Raw genomic sequence first — 21,128 nt, forward strand, 5'->3', positions numbered from 1 at the left:
TTATGAAGTAAGTCAAAATTAAGATTGTCTCCTTCCAAATAACCAGAAGTTATCGCAAAACGTTTCTTGTCACAGCTGACTTCGGCAACTGTGAATTTGGACAAAAAAATCCCTACTCGGAAATGTTTCGGCAAGTAACAGGAGACTGAAGAGCCATTTACGTTTTTGTGTCACTTTTTTGTATGTCCCGTTATAGGAACTGCTTTGGTTTTGCAACAATTCACCTATTACCACATGAATTTTAATTCATTACTAAATTTATTTTAGTGACTCCTAGAGTAATTTTATCAGTTATTACAATTATTTACAACGCAAGTCATTCTTACCGAGTACAATATTAGTTAATAATAACTTTGAGTTCTGCCTCTTAGTATCGATTTATGGAAATTGTGAATTCGTCATAGAATGTCTTGCCCCTCGGATACAAACGAATAGATTTCAATAAACGAAATAGATTAATGAAACAAAATCATTGACCCAGTCCAAAAAAACTTTCTTCGTATGCTGCTTACACCTGCCCCTACGCAGCATGCATGTGTTGCATCACACATTCCCACTGGAGGGTACGATTTGTTTTCGGATTCTGTCTCTTTCGCACCTATTCTAAACTCTATTCTCCGTCATTGTCCAGACGATACCCAAGGGTTTTTATGTTTCGCACCCTTATTGTGTTCCAAGCATTTGTGTCGTGTAGGTGTGCGTGTTTTATAACTGTGTGTGCAATAATTGTGGGGATAGAAATTTTTCTTCACAGTGTTGTTTCGTTCTTTGCTGCGTGTGAGCAATAGATTGTGTGGTTTTGGCGGGAAAATGTTGAGGACTAGTGTTTGTTGATAAGTGAATTATGGGGAACAATCTGTTCATGATTCCGTGTACTTTTTTGGATAGATTTTCGTCGTGATGATATATGAGTAAGTGTTGCTTGTATTTATAAATGTTAACTAAAGTTGGCGGTAGTTTTGCCTTAAGAACAGTCTCATTGTTTCATCCACTTTATAATAGCATCTCTTCAAATCTTTTTTGATACTGATATACGTTTTAACCTATTAGCTACTTCCAATTATATGACATGGTATTTGATCCCTCAGTGTAGGCTGACTAGTTTCTTTTTGCCAGGAGGGTTATTAACTAAAATACCCACTCCTTGAAAATACATAGGTACGTACAAGTACTGCTAATATGATGGTAAGTTTAGCTATTCGAGATGAGTATCGCTAAATCATATGTAACTTTAAATAAGACAATCTTGTGTTACATTTATATTTAATCTGTTATTAACAAAGCCTACAAGTAATAACATGAAATTTAGTACATTTTATATAAGGATTAAAGCTTAGGCCAAACCTACGCGACCAGGCGACTGCGAAGCGGAGCGTCAAGTTGTCAATTGTGTGTTTTGTATATAATACAAAAAAACACATTTTGACAACTTAACGCTACTTCGCGTAGGTTTGGCCTAAGTTTTAGATAACTTTTATTATTGGGAATCCTTCCATGTTTTAAAGTACTTAAAATTCGAGTAAAGATCGCGTCGGCCTCGAGTCTCCACTCTCCCAGGTACATTATGTTCAATATTAAGCAGTAAGCACTCAGACGACTCTTGTATCTTATTATCTACTTTCAAAGACATTTAAAACAGACCGGGGCTTATTTACAAAATTCCGGTTCCTCGAAGATATGTGCTCATAAATGGCTCATAAGCGAGTTTTGGGGCCTCATTGTAGATGGTTTTTATGAATGACATCATTATTGGGAGTCTGGGAAACTGAACTATTATTGACAAGGCTACACGCAATGTTATTTATTGGTTTGTGGTTTTAAAAAAGTTGCGGCACTCCTTATTGATGAGAGAGGTAATTTTTTTAATTAAAAAATTCAACAAATAAAATATGAATCTTTATTTTACTTAGGTTGGAAAAAATTTTTGCTGAGTGGCTAAAGATGTGTGAGGTCTAGCGTTATCATGGTAAAAACCCTCACCCCTTCTGTTGATTAATTCCGGCCGCTTTCTCTCAACTTCTTGCTTTAATCTCATCAGTTTTTCGCAGTACAGTTCAGAATCGATGGTCCTGCCTGGCGGTAACAGCTCATAATGAATAATGCCCTTGCAATCCCAACACACACACAGCGTCACCTTGTTGCGAGTTAACCCAGGTTTCGCCACAGTCTGTGGAGCCTGACCGGCCTTTGACCACGATCTTTTTCGCACGTTCTTGTCGTACGTGATCCACTTTTCATCACCAGTTATCAGCTTCTTCAAAAATGGTTCGTTTCATTACGTCGTAATAAAGAATCACAAATGAGTACACGGTTCATTAGGTTTCTTTCAGTGAGCTCACGAGGCACCCAAATATCTACCTTTTTTGTCTACACAGCTTTTTTCAAATGCGCCAAAACCGTTTTGTGGTCAATCCCCAGTTATGCAGCTACATCGTAACTACTAATATGCCGATCTTACTCCACTTTTTCAAAAATAGCATCAGTTTTGTCCGTAACAGGGCAAATACTTAGCGCAAATAGCGTAGAGGATGGTAGGATATCCTTAAACATATTTTAAACTTTAAAGTTATTAAGGAATTCATTAAGGCTGCGTTTCCACTGAAGCGGAGCGGGGCTTAGCAGTGCCCGAATTGACCAATCGTGATATTTCAGCGGAATGACAGCGAAGATTTCGAGCATGGTGATTTGTCAATTCGGCACCGCTAAGCTCCGCTCCGCTCCGCTTCAGTGGAAACGCAGCCTAATACCTGAATAACATAAAATTTTATGATTGTTGTTGGCACCACTAATGTTAGTGCCAACCACGTGACACGTGCCAACAATATTATGGTTTGTCTTACTATCCCTATTGCGATGCAATTGCGATTGCGAACCGAGTATATTTGCGAATATATTTGGTTGTGTAGGTATACCTATTGTCAAAGACACTTGGACATTATTGCGATTATTATAACTTATTACAAGGCATAAAGGCTCAAAGTGCTGATACACCGGATCTGCCTCCAACCATACCACGTTACCGATCTACAATCTACATAAGTTATTTCCGTGGCAACTATAATGAATGGCAAACACGTTTTCCGTCAGCTGATTTTTGTGGCATGCATAAATTAAAGCCATCATTTATGTCCATTCTTACCTCATACGCCCCGCCAATTTTGAACCGGTATCCGCCCGAATTATTTGTTACAAATAAATTACCAGGTGGTTTCAGGTTTTATAGCTTTATTAGCTCGCCAAATTGTTGATTTTTGGTAAAGGTTATTGGTCTAAAGCAGTACTCAATCTTGATGCAAAAGCTAAAGCAGTGCTACTCAACCTTTTTTTTATACGCGACACATTTTGGTATTGCTGTCGCGGTCCGCAACTAAATTTTTTTAGGGTTAAAAAGTGACGTTCCTCAAAATTTAAGCGGCACCCGGCTGTCGCATAACAATTGAAAATGGAAAAGTTTTAATTAAAAAAGATTTAATTAAAATTATGTTATATTCGATGATTTTTGTGACAATTTGCTTCAACTATTCACACATACATTACATCACTTCTTTTATTCTTCCAGAATAATCGCTAACTTCTATTATTTATTGTTACAGACGCAGCGTATATGATTCAGACTCGAGTGAATATTTAGAGGAGCCAGCAGCGTACGAAGATGTGCCGACTGCAACCAAAAATGCTGGGGCGAGGAAGAATATCAACAGGGGGAGGTGGACGAAGGAGGAGGTAAAATCTTCTTTTATTTACGCGCTACGTTCTGTTAGACTGGCCGAGACGGACCGCAAGTGGCAGTCAGGACTCGGGACCACCTGCTCTAGAGCGGTCGCGTTGAAGTCGTACACGACTGCAACACGACCGCATCATGCAGTTGACCATACAAACCTTTGTTGTTCGACCGCATGTCGAAACTCGACTGCAGAGCGACTGCTCCGACCGCTCAAGAATTGCTCGAGCGAACGGTCCGTGTATCGCGGACAAGAATTTAGATTTTCATATGAAAACTGTAGATCGCCGTGCGACAAGCGCATCTTGCAGTCGGTGTCGACTGCAAGATGCGGTCTATGGCCGGCCATAGTCGCAAGTTGAGAAAGAAAGATATTTTCTTCTTTGAATGACGCGATGGTGCAGCAAATTTTCACAATTTGAGAGGCAAACGTGTCTTGAAAGTCGTTGCTGATGGATGGACCATCAAATAATAATATAATAATAATAATATCTATGGACGCTTCACACCACGTCAGTCTGGCCCTGTGGTAAGTACCTGAAGGACTTGTGTTACAGGTACCAGACAACGGAAATATATTTAATACTTTTATACTATACATATATTTAAGATTTTTATTATATGATACACATATTTAATACACATCCATGACCCAGGAACTTTGAAAACTTTTTGTTCCGTCGGCGGGACTCGAACCCGCGACCCCCGGCTTGAGCTACCAACGCGCTCACCACTGAGCCACAGAGGTCGTCAAATAAGATTCACACTTCATAGGCAGTTGACGGGCCTACGTCAGTTGGTCGTAGTGATGGGTTGGGTTGGGTTGGATGGGACACGACCAAATTACATAAGTACATACTCCCCCCTCGTCTGCTTATAAATCAACATCTCTTATAGTACGAGTTACCCAAACTGGGAGATATTTGAAAAATGCCTAACGCATGTTTGTGTGCAAATCAAAAAGACAAGTTGCATTATTCCTTTTGCAATATTTCCTTCATGTTTAATGTAACCATATATGCACCGAATCAGTAACCATAAATCACAACCATTTACATGCCATTTGTTTCCTTAAACGTCTAATTCCAGAACCTTCCATTTCAGGACAAGCGGCTCAAAACGTACGTCAAAATGTACAAGGACAACTGGGAGCTCATAGCGGCCCAGTTCCCGGACCGCTCTGACGTGCAGTGCCACCAGAGATGGACCAAAGTCGTCAACCCTGAACTAGTCAAAGGTCCCTGGACCAAGCAGGTAAGCAGACATCACTATCAGTAGAGAGGGTTTCTATAAGACTAGGAGACTTGAGCTTCATGAATGTAAATTCTATACGCAATTGATCCAATCTCATGGGCTTTATCTACCTCTGACATTAAAATATCGTCATCTGAATCCGTGTTATACGGGCTAGTGTTTTTTTCTGAACGAGAGTCATCTCTTCATACTGCGGACAAACATTAGCAGTATTTTCTAAAATGCTTGCCGAAAATAGTACAAAGCTTTCTCTGGTCCATCCATGAGGTAAAGTACGTTACTGACAGTCATGACCTCATGAGTCATGGAATATGGTCTACATATTACATTTTTAACATTGTTATCCGAACCCCTACCCATTATATTAGTTTGACTTCTCTAATCTCTCTAAAGAGGAACCTTTCGCAACTAGACAAGAACTTTAGTCGGTAACTTCTACAAACCCTCTTCTACAAACCCTCATAAAAACTTTCTCTGGTCCATCCAGGAGGTTAAACTCATTAGTCTGTCACCACTAGTAAGAATGACTCACGGGTCAGTCACATGCGTTCGCGCATAGAATAAGTGCATATTGTTAAGTATCAGTATACAAGGCCCTTCCACTTCCGTCAGATTACGCCGACACTGATAGTGTACAGGAAAATGTGATTAGGGGAATTATGTTTATTATAAAATACTAGCTGTCCCGGCAAACGTTTCTTTGCCATATAAAGTATTTCGCCCGTATTATTTTATTGAAATGACTAAATAAGTATGTCACCATGGCAACGTCCATCGCTATCCCGTCGCACAAACGATGGTCGTCAGTCTCGAGTTGTAATAATTTACAATTATTTATTCAACAAATGCACTTATCAATATAAAAAGTACGGTATCCAGTAGCCGATTCTCAGACCCATCTTATCTACCTATCTTTAAAGCGTAGCGTCTCGTTGCGATATGGAGACATTTAATGACTACTTAACTTTAATGGAGATTAAAATTTAAGTAATCATTATATTCAGAGGAGTGCGGTCGTAAGTTTTATAACGATAATCTTTTTATGGCTAATGTGTATTAATGTCACCTGATATCATCTAAGAGTTCTCGCAATAACCATTCTAAGATTTCATGAATGAAGCCATTGTTTTAGTGCTGCCGTGTATTGAATGTGAATGAAAGATTTGAATAGTAATAAAACAGCTGATGTCATGACTGCTATATTTAGGCTCTCAGTAGTTGTTTTACCTCTAATAATACACCTATGTCAACGACTTAAGGATCACTTTAAAAAAAACAATTTAAACCGAATCAAATCAAAATATTATACAATAGCTTAAACCAGAAATTACTTACTGAATAATATTATGTAACTTAAACTGACAAGGATAATTTTTAGGAGAATACGATCAATGTAAAATTAGAGTTTCAAAATTTGGACTCATTAAGATTAGTTTTTGTAAGTAATTTGTATATAGAACAAAATTACTTATGTATCTGCTTACAGAGTTTTAAATTAAATCGATATGAGAATATTTTAGCATAATGAAATTTTGCAATATCAAGTGAAGAAAGCGAATGCATATAAAAGTGTTTACAAATTGTGCAAAAAGAATTTGACTCAATCCTGTATTCAAATTTTTAATTGAATAAACACAACACTTTATAACCTAAAATGTGGTTTCATAAAGTCAATCCCAAGGAGGTCTAAGTTGTTTGTCAAGGACACTGGTATATAACGAGATCGCACAAGACGATTACAGAAATAGCTCTGTGTGTCCCAGGATCCATTCACGAGCTATGACGTCAGAACAAATTTGTCATTCATACAAAAACTTGCCAAAATAATTACCTAATCAATTTTTAAAGGCACAATTTATTAAAATATAATCTGATACCCTTGAGTGGTTTAATGAACTTTTTGTAACATCTATATTCTATAAACCTACCACATGGGAATTTTATTACTAATAGATAATATGTGTCATAGGAACGAATTTTATACCTACTTGTATTAACAAATACAATAATATATTACATAATATATTATAATAATTATATTACCATTGAAGTATTTTGTTTGTGCTTGTTATGTAGCTATTGATATTAATTTCGTCTACATAATCTTATAATAATTAAGTTACATTATTTTGCGCAAGTAGGAAAAGAACTGAGCCCTTTTCGTCAGCATATTATCCAAGTTCCAATTAGAAGAGTTAAAGAAATGTGATCTTATTAAGGAAAAAATCAACGGACAAGATTCGAATTTTTTCACCCACACAAATTCTGGCTCACCTTGCGAATTAACGGATGCTTATGACTACGCCTTTTTGTTATATTTTTTACTGAGGCTCTATAAGGTATCGATAGAGGCCATTACTAATTCCATGTCGAATCTCTAAATGGAAAAAATGTGTTAACTTTCCGAATCCAAAAGGATAAAATTATGTTGTTGATTTACGATTTTCATCTATAATGTTATTGCCGTTTATGTGTTAAGGTCACGCCACGTTAAGAGGATACACCAGGGGCTAGAGAAATGAAAAAAAAGTACGTGTAATATCTATAGCTGTCTCCCTTACCTCAAGCCTATACCGCAGAACGCGATAGAGACAACTGCAGAAAATCCAGAAAATCAACGATTCGTTGTCCCCTGATTCCTTCTCCAAAACTTAACCGATTTAAGTACTTTTTTCATTAAAGATTAAAAAAAGGCTTGAGCTGTGTTCCTATGTTTTGCTTTTTTTTGTGTAATCTAGCCAAATCTGTTTTCTGGACGTTTGAACACAGCGGAAAATCTGACCATTTTTTTAGGTTTTTGAACGTTCATATCTTATTTAATAATTAAATTATGAAAAAAAAGAAAATATAGGGACATTGTATTAGTGGCCGTAGACATTCAGGATAAAAAATATAACTCTACTAGCATTATCCAGGGAGGAAACAGGGGACAACGTTTGTATGGAAAAAATGGCGGTGTGGAATCCTCTTAAAGTAAAAAATCGTTTTGGATATGTTTTAGATCGCTGGTTTTCCATGAGAGGCCGGGCCGGCCTCTCATAGAAACCAGCGATCAAAACCAAAACAATAAATGTGACAGCAAGAAATGGAAAGGGCGTAAGCGACATAATGGTTTTTGTCGCGTAGTTTAATAACCATAAATATATTTCATATAAGCTATGGGCAAATTATAGTGTATGAACTAGAACTAATCTATGTACAATTTTTGAAAGCTTAAATCACTCTCCTCTGTTGGCAAAATTAGAATCCCTGTTTTTATAGAGGTGTTTTTGATTAATTATTCTGTGTTATAAAAGTTGACCAATCGTGTTATGCTTTGGGTAATTCAAAGATAAAGACATGACGAATACTGACAATGAACGTTAATTTCTTAGCTTCAGTCATTGTTGAGAAAAATCGATATCGCTGCAGCCAAATTATCAAGGCGTCACCTTAATAAGATCGGGTATAAATTAATAATTATTCATGTTCATAATATCTTTGGCACCTTACTTTGGTAGTTTGTAAGTTCGGATTGATGCTACAGTAACATAATTTTAAAGGGATCAGTATGCACAAGAACTTTTAGAGTTAATTAATCACTTATTATCTTAGCCAGCTAAGTTAAGTTAAATACCGAAACTAATTTTGAATTTTATGCATAGTAGGCATATTTTACTGATGACTTTTTTTATTTACAGGAAGACGACAAGGTAATGGAGCTAGTCGCTAAATACGGCCCTAAGAAATGGACTCTCATAGCAAGACACCTAAAAGGCAGAATAGGCAAACAATGCAGGTAAAATTATTAAATATACATTATCTAAAATCAATAAAAGTAACATTGGTAATCTATATTATATTACTAAAGAAAATGTATACACGCAAAGATCCCATTATATCCAGTGGTAACCCTGAGTAAGTTACCACTGGATAACTTACTAACCGCCGTATTCAGAGACATTTAATTATGATTAACCTTCAATTTAATGAAGAGTTTGACAGATAATGTATGGGGCTTTTGTCAAAATTTCAAATTAATTACATTAGTGATTAACGCCTATAGTCCACCGACGCTGCGAACTGCGAAACAGCGGTCAACCGATTTACTGTCTCATCCGCCACACGACAGTGCCATGGGCGCCGGCAGAAATAATTTCCAAGATTTTAGTTTTCTTTTATTTTTACTTTTTGCGATTAACAGTGACTATTTACGCCAGCAGAATACATTTAGTGCCGAAACATTACGAACTATCTTTGTACGGCATGGTAATAGGGTTACAGACGGCTTTTATTTTAATAATTCCTGTTGATCCCGAGATTCCCAAGGGGTGCAAGTGCCCCACCTGGCACCCCCTGCCGGCGCCCATGGACAGTGCGTTATATTGCATCTCGCTCTATTGCTGTTTCGCAATGGTTTCGCAGAGTTTTCGCAGTTCGCAGCGTCGGTCGGTGGACTAGAGGCGTAATGTTCACAGATTAATATATGTAGCAAGTAATGTTCCACTGTGCGTGTGGTAGTAAGGGTTGCCACTTGCCATTTTTGTCTGTCAAGACAACAACATTGCCTAAGTTCCCACACCTATAAAACAAATGACTGTTTTTTTAGAGAGCGATGGCACAACCACCTAAACCCTTCTATAAAGAAGACAGCGTGGACAGAGAACGAGGACAGGATAATATACCAGGCGCACAAGCAGCTCGGAAACCAATGGGCCATGATAGCCAAGCTGTTGCCCGGACGGTGAGTATTCTGTGTATACTTTTTTTACACCCTTTTATTAGCTTGGGCTGTATGTATGTAATGGAATCTTTGATCTTAATTTTTACCTATCTCCAGTAGTCTATTAAATTCGAAACTTTGCATACGTAATTAGGAGCCAATGACAATGCAATAATTTACTAAAATTAAAAAGAAAAAAAAAACGTGTTTTTTAGTTTTTTTTAACTATTATTTTTACTAATAAAAAAGTCGGTATAATTATTTTTGACATCCATAAAATGAAGAATTTCTATCTGTTGTCACTGTATACTTACTATATTTATATACAGGGTGTAACAATAATAAGTGATAATACTTTAGGGTGTGTACGTGTTCCTTGTAGAGTTCACTGTGAAAATAGCAGCGCTGAAAGACCAACATTTTTTTTCACTTTTGTATGGGGAAACTCGTGACGCTCGGGCCCTTGCCCATACAAAAGTGAAAAAAAATTTTCGTCTTTCAGCGCTGCTACTTTTACAGTGAACTCTCTTCAAGGAACACGTACACACCCTAAAGTATTATCACTTATTTTTCTTACAGCCTGTATATTATAGTATATTGAGGTCTAGCTATTTTCCTGTGGATCTCCCAAGTGCAGTAGAACTCTGGCATACAAATTTGGATCCACTATTTAAATCCCTTAGGATTGGAATTGTTAAAAAAAAAACCTTAGGCTTTAACGGCCGTTCCCAATATTTGATCTGTCTCTGATTCTGCCCTATTATAGAGATAGGAATAGCTCATATTAGACATTAGAGACATATATTTTATGGCAATTCAATGTTAGCTGCGATCGGTTGTATGTCAAACCCACCAAAGATAGATTGAATATTGGGAACGGTCGTAAGCCTGTGCATCGATCTTTCAGCAAATAGCTTCAACATTTTATTAATTATATAATAATATGATTAACAATTAACAATTATAATATTATAAAACATTAGATTACATGTTTTAGGACGGACAATGCAATAAAGAACCACTGGAATTCCACTATGAGGAGGAAATATGAGCCGGAAATGCTCGACAGATTTGAGACGATACGGAGGAAGAATGCCAAAACCAAGAGAATGGATCAGTCCCAAGAGAAGATGCAGGTTGCATATAACGATGTAATTTTGTTTTTGTTTTGTTTTTTTTTTTATTTGTTTGCTAAAGAAGTTCCTCATAACTTATAAGTTATAACAATAAGTGTTTACACCACGAGCAGAAAAAATATTTTTATACCATCATTTTGTCTTACAATGATTGCCTAAAATGAGTTTATGTCTTACGCAACTTCTCCAGTACCTTAATCAGGTTTTGGAAATTCCTTAATTAAATTGGAAATTCCATGTAATTCGACATAGCTCATAGTTAAGTGTTATAGCGCTAGCGATATGTCTAATATCCCATTTTTGGTTCCTAATTTTGTAATCAAATTTATCGGCATGCATCTTGACTAAAAACTCTCAATCTTGCAATATAATTTCCAGACATGGAACTCAGACGTACTCAATGACTCCATACAGTCATCGTCCAGTGGCAGCGCCCCGTCCCGCAATGTGCAGCACTTTAGACGGTTGCTGCAGGAGAAGTTGCATCGTATAGCCTCCCCGGAGAGAGCTGACAGAGAGAGACCCGGGGACTTGGAGCAAGCTGATAGCGTAGAGATACTGCAGTCGCCGTTTAAGTGAGTTTTTTATTTTTTACACGGTAATTATATGTTGCTATCCTCTGCGATAAAAGGCTTTTAAGCCAAAAGTGAAGGCATTGTTTGTGAAACTGAAGCGAGGCTATGCCTTTTAGGCCAAACTTAGCGCCGAAATGTAATTATTGTCACACATACACACTTAACAAACTACGCCTACCTTTATAGTCACGAATAAAAAAAAAAAGGTTTTAGGCTTGAGAAAACACAAGTCTACTACTTAAAAGTATTTATAAGGTAATTATAATAATAAATAATTATTTTTGTTACAGATTTGTCAACATTGAGTCACTGCCAGAGGATTCGCCTATCAAGAGTTTCTTGAGTCGAGTTCCGACTGACAATAGCTCACAAAGTGCTGGTAATTAATATTTGTTATTAATTTTCACTAGCTGTTTGACCGAGCTTCGCTCGGTATCCGATGAAAATGACATTTTCTAGAAACGATTCCTAGCTAGATCGATTTATCGCCCCCGAAACCCCCTATATACAAAATTTCATGAAAATCGTTGGAGCCGATTCCGAGATTCCAATTATTTATATATATATACAAGAATTGCTCGTTTAAAGATATAAGATATTATACGCTATACAGCATGGGTGTACTGCTAATTAGTGCTAACTAAACTTGTTATAAGTTGAAATGTGGCTCATTACATTTTATTCCGTGTGTATATTGAATTAGTTATAACTTATAAGTTCTTGTATAACTACTTACCCCGTCGATCATGGAAAAACGAGACACAATAGAAATTCTATTGTGTCTCGGTCACCGGCGGTTCATGAATTAATACAGAATGATTCTGAAATAGCGCGATTGGAATTTTTCAGAAATACGTACGTACATGGGCGTACTCAGGTAGGAGAGCAGCCCCTCCCCCATTGCATCATAATATAATATTTTTTTAAAGTAATGTAACCACATTCCAAGTTTTAGTGTAAATTGTTGTCGAATAACCAAAATTCTCCTGCACCTACAATTTCTACTTTCAGTGACATACGACCTGCAAGGTGAAGCTAGTAAGGAGATAATAGTGCCCTCAGTCGTAGTCCCTTCGGTGTACAGCTCGCCTAAGAAGAAACTCGAAACAAACAGTCCCCCGCCGATATTACGCCGCCGAGTTAGGAAGACGGGAGCCACTCCCAACCACAATGTGAGTTGTATTGTATCGCATTTTGTTACTTGTGTTATGTTAATCGACATAGGTTTTTGAATGCTTTAGTCAGAAGCATACATGGAATTATTAACGCCGTACAATTATTAAAAGCGACGTGTACTTATTTACTGATAAAATACTAATAATTCATAGCTTATCCGGACGTTTTGTTTGTTGCTTATAATATAAGCGATGGCCGATGTAACAACCTTATAAATAAGCCACTTTTTTTTTATGAAATAAGGGGGTAAACGAGCAAACGGGTCACCTGATGGAAAGCAACTTCCGTCGCCCATGGACACTCGCAGCATCAGAAGAGCTGCAGATGCGTTGCCGGCCTTTTAAGAGGGAATAAGGGTAATAGGGGAGGGTAGGGATAATAAGGGAAGGGAATAGGGTAGGGGATTGGGCCTCCGGTAAACTCACTCACTCGGCGAAACACAGCGTAAGCGCTGTTTCACGCCGGTTTTCTGTGAGAACGTGGTATTTCTTCGGTCGAGCCGGCCCATTCGTGCCGAAGCATGGCTCTCCCACGTATAAAACTTTACTTGTCACTTATAAGCCGATTGAGAAACTTACTCTTATAGAAATTGTGTTCTGCGTTAATTTCTGCCCTTTCTTTGTTTTATAATGTCTTTAAATGAATACATAGAGTACCAAATACAAATACTTCTAGCCTTTTCGTTGAAATGTATGCTCTCAGAAAACGAACTGGTTCATTATTGTAACACTGAATATTATTAAAATATTTCCAGGCGTGGTCGGAGTCAGTATCGAAGGCTCTAGAAGGCGCGACGCCGATCAAAGCGCTGCCTTTCAGTCCCTCGCAGTTCCTCAACTCGCCGGCCGGCATATCATTTCCCGCTTTCGACTCTACACCGCTTAGACAGGGGCCCAGTATGAAGGTAATATAATCTTATATATAAAATTCTCGTGTCACAATGTTAGGCCGCGTACTCCTTCGAAACGGCTTTACTGATTGTAACCAAATTTTAGACTGGGTTGCACCAGAGGCGTGGGTAAAGTTAAAGTTATAGTTATAGTTAAGGTGAATTTAACTTTAACTTTACCCTTAACTTTGCCCGGAAAAATTGACAAATGACAGCTGATCCAACAAGGTTATACATGCGCGTGGGCGGGGGCGCTGCTGGTAAAGGAGAACTGTCAAAAATTGCGGTTTTTGTATGATGACAGCGTTAGTTCCTTTTTTCGCCACATGCATTTAAAACCTTGTCGAGCTCTATGGTTATAGTTAAAAATGGCGTCTTGATGGCGTCCATCAAAGTTAAAGTTAAAGTTACAGTTAAAGTTAAAGTTAGTTGGTGCAATCCAGTCTTATATGCATATTCAGTGGGTCTGAGAATCGGCTAATGGGTGCTTATTATATTGATAAGTGCATTTGTTGAATAAATAATAGTAAATTATTACAACTCGAGACTGATGACGACCATTGTTTGTGCTACGGGATAGCGATGGACGTTGCCATGGTGACATACTTATTTAGTTCAATAAAATAATACGGGCGAAATACTTTATATGGCAAAGAAACATTTCCCGGGACAGCTAGTATTTTATAAGGATTTATTTATTTATCGTTGACTAGATGTTTCTGCCGAAATTCGTTTATCGCTCGGATAATGCACATTTTTTAAAACAGCGTCTGTCATCTCTGGGGCACTAAGTATTGCCATGCAAAACTTAATCAAAATCAGTTCACCGGCTTAACCGTGAAAAGTTGACACATAAACCGATTGACCGATTATAATATGTAACAAATATCCTGATTTATAACAGTCTAAGTTGCTACAAAATAAACCGTATTTGTTTAATGAACAAATAATATTGTTAGATAAAAGCACACACACTTGAGACAGCTATATATTTAAAATTGAAAATTCAAAAGGTAATAATTTCCAACTAGTGCAAGTGCAGAGTTTCAAGTCACAATATTGAACAGCTGTGATTTGCATCTTCTTGCGTAGTAAATAGTCTTCAATATCGCCATTTCAAACGCTAACAATTTTTATTGTCACGTTTTAAGCTTAGGCCAAACCTACGCGTCAGTGACGGAGCGGCGAGTTGCGTCAAGTTGTCAAATGTGTTTTTTGTATACAAAACACACATTTGACAACTTGACGCTCCGCTTCGCAGTCGCCTGGTCGCGTAGGCTTGGCCTAAGCTTTACAAGGTTGTATTGTAACATTTCAGGAGCCCGGTATAAGTCCGCTGCTGCAGACACCGACACCGGCCATCACGCCGGGCGGCAGTCAGCACAGGAATACGCCCAAGTGAGTTTAAGTCTTTAGAGTCTAGAGTAATCATTGTAAAATAGATTCACAGAAATGTTATAAAGAAATGGTGATTCTTTAATATTAAAATATCTTCGGTAATCTTACTACGGTGACTTCCAAAAAGCAAAGTGGTCTAGACTCTATAGCATCTAGATTCAGCGAAGACATGAGTCTTTTTTTTAATGTCAGTCCAGATCTTTTAGCAGGATAGCTGTACATTATGTATTGTATCATCAAAAAATATTTTAATAATAGGAAAATTTTACCCTGATCGTGTAATAAAAGTCCGGATTAGTTTGAGGCCGTTCACACACGCTTATATTGGTATCCGAATTCCGAAATGTCGTGAAAGTGACAAGCAGCTATAGGTTGATGGCCAAATTGATAGTGACTAGACTTTACACGGGATAGTTTTTTTTATGAAATAAGAGGGCAAACGAGCAAACGGGTCACCTGATGAAAAGCTACTTCCGTCGCCCATGGACACTCGCAGCATCAGAAGAGTTGCAGGTGCGTTGCCGGCCTTTTAACAGGGAATAGGGTAATAGGGGAGGGTAGGGAAGGGAGTAGGGTAGGGGATTGGGCCTCCGGTAAACTCACTCACTCGGCGAAACACAGCGCAAGCGCTGTTTCACGCCGTTTTTCTATAAGCCCGTGGTATTTATCTGGTCGAGCCGGCCCATTCGTGCCGAAGCATGGCTCTCCCACGTAATTTTTTAAATTAATTTACTTTAATCTAAAAAAAATATTCCAGAACACCAACGCCTTTCAAAATCGCGATGGCGGAAATAGGAAAGAAGTCTGGCCTAAAATACGAGCCGTCAAGTCCGGGGCTGCTGGTGGAAGATATCACCGAGATGATACAGCGAGAGAACTCCGACTCCACGCTGCAGCTCAACGACAGTCTGCTCTCGTCGACAGCGGACCAGGAGAATATTGGACAGGTGTGTTTGTGATGGAAATTATACTATACTGTACTCGGCGAAACGATGCGGTAGCGGTCATTGACCTTTTTAGTCAGTTAAACGAAAAATGCTCGCACTGTATTTAGAATATTTAGGAATAAAATTGACCTCTTATAAAGACACAGATTATTACAGATTCATCGCAAAACCTCTTGGTAACTCTTAGAAGTGATATGCTTCATATTCAGTTCACATCAAGTATGCAAAATACGATATCGCCCTTAGTCTAGGAACTTCTGATACTTGTCAATCGCGGTTTATATAGAAAATAACAAGTTTTTTTACAGGCAGTCAATGACCGCTACTGTCTCGTTTCCCCGAGTACACCATAATATTCTAAACTAGGTGACGCCCACAACTCCGTTGAGCCAAAATTCGTTTATCGCGTACATTTTCTTGTATAAAAGTATCCTATGTTCTTTCCCGGGACTTAAAGTACCTCCATACCCAACAAAATCGGTTCAGCGCTTTAGCGAGGTAACAGACAGACACACGTTCGCATTTACAATATTGAGTATGAGAATGAAATACTTCATGAGAGATGTGTCGTTTACCCATCGAAGTGAGGACTCCCACGTTGACATAGTTTCAAATATAATATAATAATAGCTCCCACACCGATTTCATTGACGGTGGCCAGTTTCATTGAAACCAGGCCAGCTACACAGGAGTAATTTTATAGTGCCCAAGTGTGTGCGCAGTACACAATAGCACTCTCTATTCCTTTACTCTCATAACCTAGTGGGACGGAAGACTGACATACCGGCGAGAGATTAGGCGCAGGACCGCCTTATAATGCCCATCCGACGCATGGATCATCTTACTTGTCAGGCAATCAGGTGATCAGCCTGCATTATCCTAACCAAACTTGGAAATAACATGTTTCCAACGCGGGAATCGAACCCACGACCTCCGAGTCAAGAGCCGCACTCTATACCACTAGACCACGGAGGCGTGTCAACTAGAAACAAGTAACTAGGACATATCGAATTTACGACCTTGAAGCAATAAACACCCAGGCAAGCTTTGACTAGCTTTTATTTTACTCTGGAGTCAAGTGCCAATCTACCATAACATCACGCTTATCCGTACCTATAATTTATTATTATTAACTTGAACGCCTCCGTGGTCTAGTGGTTAGAGCGTGGCTCTCGACTCCGGAGGTCGTGGGTTCGAATCCCACATTGGAAACATGTTATTTCCAAGTTTGGTTAGGACAATGCAGGCTGATCACCCGATTGTCTGCCAAGTAAGATGATCCATGCGTCGGTTGGGCATGTAAAGGTCGGTCCTGCGCCTGATCTCGCGCCGGTCGTGTCGGTCTTCCGTCCCACTGGGTTATGACTGTGAAAGGAATAGAGAGTGCTCTTGTGTACTGCGCACACACTTGGTCACTATAAAAAACTACTGCGTAACAGGCTTGGTTTCAATGAAACTGGCCACCGTCACCGAAACCGATGTGGGAAGTATTATTATTATTAACTCATCATCATCGTCGCCACCAGGTGAACGACAGCGGCATCAGCAGCGGCGGCCGGCGCGGAGACAACATGCCGCGGCGCGCACGTAAAGCGCTGGCGGTTGCTTGGGGAGCCGCCACCAGCACGCCGCGTGCGCAGGTGCCGGAAATACCCACCCTGGCTGACCTTGAGACTCCGGTGAGTACTGTACCATACTCTTAGGGCATAGCCAACACGTTCGGAGATTATTCATAATAGAGAGATATAATATCGCCAAAATTTATGAAATTGACATAAGCAGACGATAATATAAACTTTATGTCATGTTGCTAAATAAGTTTGCGTTAAAACAAAATATAATATTGCTAACTGCCACACTAAAAATGAAAATTTTGCCAAAGTTTATTATTGTAATTCCATTGGAACTAAACATCAATATCATTTGTTACAGAGCAAAACGCTAGCGGGTGACAACTCAGTGGTACTGTTTTCACCACCCTCCATCGTGAAAAACTCCCTACTAGAAGAGTCCACGAGTCTCCACAGTCTAATGAGCACCGAGAACACGCCAGAACCTGTCAAATACGAGGAGATGGATATAGAAGCGGTCATCACTGAAAAGACAAAGGTACAACACAGGTCCTCGTTCCCTACTAATCCCCTACCTAACGCCCTCGACCCAAACTTAATATTGTACGATGGTATATACGAACCCCAGCAAGAGTTGCCCAGTTCTAACATACTCCGTGATCTAACTAACGTAGAGTCACCGAGGAGTTTCGCTAGACTCAACGCGGATAGACTTCGAACTATCATAACGCCGAACGAACTAGCTCACGATAGTAATTCCTTGATTGCGCCCAAAGATGTCCTCGCTAATGCACTAGTCGATCACATCTACAAAGTGACCAATCAGAAGCCGTCGACGTCGAAAATTGACGAGGTTCTGACCAATAAAATGCAAGGGCGCACCACAGATTATGAAAAGGAAAATCAGTGGTGGCAAATGAACAGGGAGACGGACTCGAATGATCTGTACAACGATTATTACAATATGTTCAATCTGTAGGTTTCGATTTTCGAATGTACAAAGTTAATGTAAGGCGGATAAAAGATTTTTATAAAATCGATTTTATTCGATACTACGATAAGCGTTCCAAAGGCACCTAAAGTATATTTGCACTAGAGTTAGGTAGTTACGTATTTAAGTATCGAATCGAGTATTGAGATTAGAGTAAGGTACCAAAGATGACAACTTCATCAAATGAGTGATTTCGATTTTTAAATAGTTTTTAAATTAGTTTTTTAAAATATCGTTTACCTCAAGATTACCGTGCACCAAATTTAATTATTTTTTTAGATTAGGGAAATGAATTTTAGGTACGGTTGCGTACGATTGTTTATGATTTTAATTAGTATTGGGGAGTACTGAAAGAGAGGCTTGCCTGAAAAAAGTATTTTAAATAAAATAGATGTCGTTTATTTTAAGCTTATGAATAATTTTAAATCGTGGATAAATTTTATATGTAGGTTGTAATAAATCAGTATGCTGATTTTCTTTACCCAAAATAATAATTTAGACTAGGGTAAATTAAAAATTTCTAAAACTTATAAGAGCATGATCAAAAATTGTCGTAGCATGATAGCCCCAATGAAGACAATGAAATAAAGCCTCTTACATACAATACATAATAAGAAAAATATTTTTTTAAATATTGTAACACTAACATTTTAAACTAACATTTTTACAATGGCAAGTTTTTTTTAAATCGGTGTAAAGGTGTACGTTTCGTGTAGTATTTTATTTTCGGTTATATTTATCGGCTGTAGGGAGTTTAACTCAGGCTAACAATCCCGCTAGACCTATCCCGCCCCTATTTATTGTAAATCGCTTTGTAAGTTGCGTGTCAGTTTGACATTTCTTTTTTTTTAATTTATCCGACCTAATCGCATCATGGTTGTGGACTTGTGTAATTTAATTACGTTTATTTATTCTCTATTGTCACGTTTTGTTAAAATTTAAACAATTTTAATGATAAATCGGCAGTTACTTAAAAAGTTTTTATTTGAAATAAACAAATGACATTTTCCTTTTCCCGCCTTTTTTATCATTTCTCCGTGGACCCAAATCCTTCCCACAATATTGACAGACCAGTGTTGAATCTACCTTTTATTTTAAAATACCTATTTATTTATGTTAAATATTGTTTTCTTGTTATTTAATTTATGTTTTTAAATTGTTTTTAATTTATTTTGTAGCGATTACATATTGTAGTGCGGTAACATTGTGTCAATGTGTAATTTTATTTGTTTTATAACTGTCAATATTGTTAATTCCAATCCAAAGCCCGTTGATATCCGATGTCATTTTTTATTTCAATAAATGTATTTCTCACTTGATTTTGTTTTTTTTGTTATTTACCATTTTTAAACCGAATTAAGTAATGTTGCAAAAATTTGTAGTAACTAGTAAGCTATCAAGCCATCTAGCTTGCTTTATTGCCTATGGCAGCCTTTAAAAGTTTTTTTTTACCCGTAAGCTGGATCACTGAATATAGAATTTTGCAGTAATATAATAAAGTTGCAAGTCAAACACATGAGCTTTTAAATGGCCGTCAATGTAAAATATGTTCAATTTTCAACTCTATTGTATTAACCTAAGTAGGATTTTCAATATTCTATGCCTCTCCGGCCATATGCATATCCAGTCACAATGTTAAGGTCCACGCCATAAGTTTGTATACTAGTACACTAGTGCACACTAGTGCAAACAAAAGTCAAATATTATATTCAAACACAGCAACACATTACCATGAATGTCACGTTCGGATGATATAATGGAAGAAATGTACAAATTACACAAGTTGTATTGTAAGAAGTACCTTTATTTAGAGAATCGCTCTAATAGTGATCTATTATAAGTCCTTGGCATACAAGGTGTAACAAAACTAAGTGATAATACTGGGTGTGTATGTGTCCCTTATACAGAGTTAACTGTGAAAGTAGCAGCGCTGAAAGAGTAACTTTTTTTACTTTTCTTTGAAAAAATTTCGCTTGCTTCGCTTCGAAAACGGGCGCTTGCCCATATGAACTTAAAAAAAAAACTCTTTCAGCGCTGCTACTTTCACAATAAATTCTGTATAATGGACACTTACATACCCTAAAGTTCAGTTTTGTTACACCTTGTATAGAACTGAGGCTATTTAACTCTTAATATATTTTAGTTTAAAAAATTTTTTGGCCAAAATAGAACACTTTGTCCTTGAGGCTTTATGATAACTTAACATTATGATACAAAAATGTTAAAACATGCAGAAAATATTTATATTTGAACATGGGTGATATTGACAGACCAGACAGAAAACCGGCGTGAAACAGCGCTTGCGCTGTGTTTCGCCGAGTGAGTGAGTTTACCGGAGGCCCAATCCCCTACCCTATTCCCTTTACATCCCTACCCTCCCCTATTACTCTATTCCCTCTTAAAAGGCCGGCAACGCACCTGCAGCTCTTCTGATGCTGCGAGTGTCCATGTGCGACGGAAGTTGCTTTCCATCAGGTGACCCGTTTGCTCGTTTGCCCCCTTATTTCATAAAAAAATATGATAGGCATTGCTGCAAGTAGGAATGCGCCTATGTCCCCTGAGTTTTATATTCCGTGAATGTGCCTATACAAGGCGTGTGTTGAAACCGAGTAAAAACAACAGAACTATAAAGAACAAAATGACTTTACTTTAATTTTCAAGTAAAGAAAAAAGTGAATACATAAATATACTTTTTGGTATTGGTTTATGCCAAGAATAAGAATAATAATTAAAAAATAATTATTATCTGTTCTATTTTACTTACAACA

General features: G+C 37.9%; 1 protein-coding gene across 5 annotated transcripts in view; it reads left to right on the plus strand.

The window, feature by feature from the left end:
- LOC121727921 (myb protein) overlaps positions 1-21,128 on the plus strand; it is a 525,795-nt gene that overhangs the window by 20,421 nt on the left and 484,246 nt on the right. For 2 of the 5 annotated variants that reach the window (XM_042115981.1, XM_042115983.1), the window contains 13 exons: positions 3,594-3,723; positions 4,826-4,975; positions 8,656-8,753; positions 9,564-9,698; positions 10,675-10,828; positions 11,192-11,388; positions 11,679-11,767; positions 12,400-12,560; positions 13,319-13,468; positions 14,772-14,851; positions 15,609-15,798; positions 17,325-17,477; positions 17,731-17,907. In XM_042115981.1, the coding sequence (XP_041971915.1) occupies positions 3,594-3,723; positions 4,826-4,975; positions 8,656-8,753; positions 9,564-9,698; positions 10,675-10,828; positions 11,192-11,388; positions 11,679-11,767; positions 12,400-12,560; positions 13,319-13,468; positions 14,772-14,851; positions 15,609-15,798; positions 17,325-17,477; positions 17,731-17,907 (1,864 nt within the window). Of the gene's footprint in view, positions 1-693; positions 912-3,593; positions 3,724-4,825; positions 4,976-8,655; positions 8,754-9,563; positions 9,699-10,674; positions 10,829-11,191; positions 11,389-11,678; positions 11,768-12,399; positions 12,561-13,318; positions 13,469-14,771; positions 14,852-15,608; positions 15,799-17,324; positions 17,478-17,730; positions 19,680-21,128 lie in introns of those variants that run through there. The other 3 variants (XM_042115978.1, XM_042115979.1, XM_042115980.1) reach the window with 2 other exon arrangements.

Source organism: Aricia agestis, chromosome 6, assembly GCF_905147365.1.
Source record: "Aricia agestis chromosome 6, ilAriAges1.1, whole genome shotgun sequence".
NCBI lineage: Eukaryota > Metazoa > Arthropoda > Insecta > Lepidoptera > Lycaenidae > Aricia > Aricia agestis.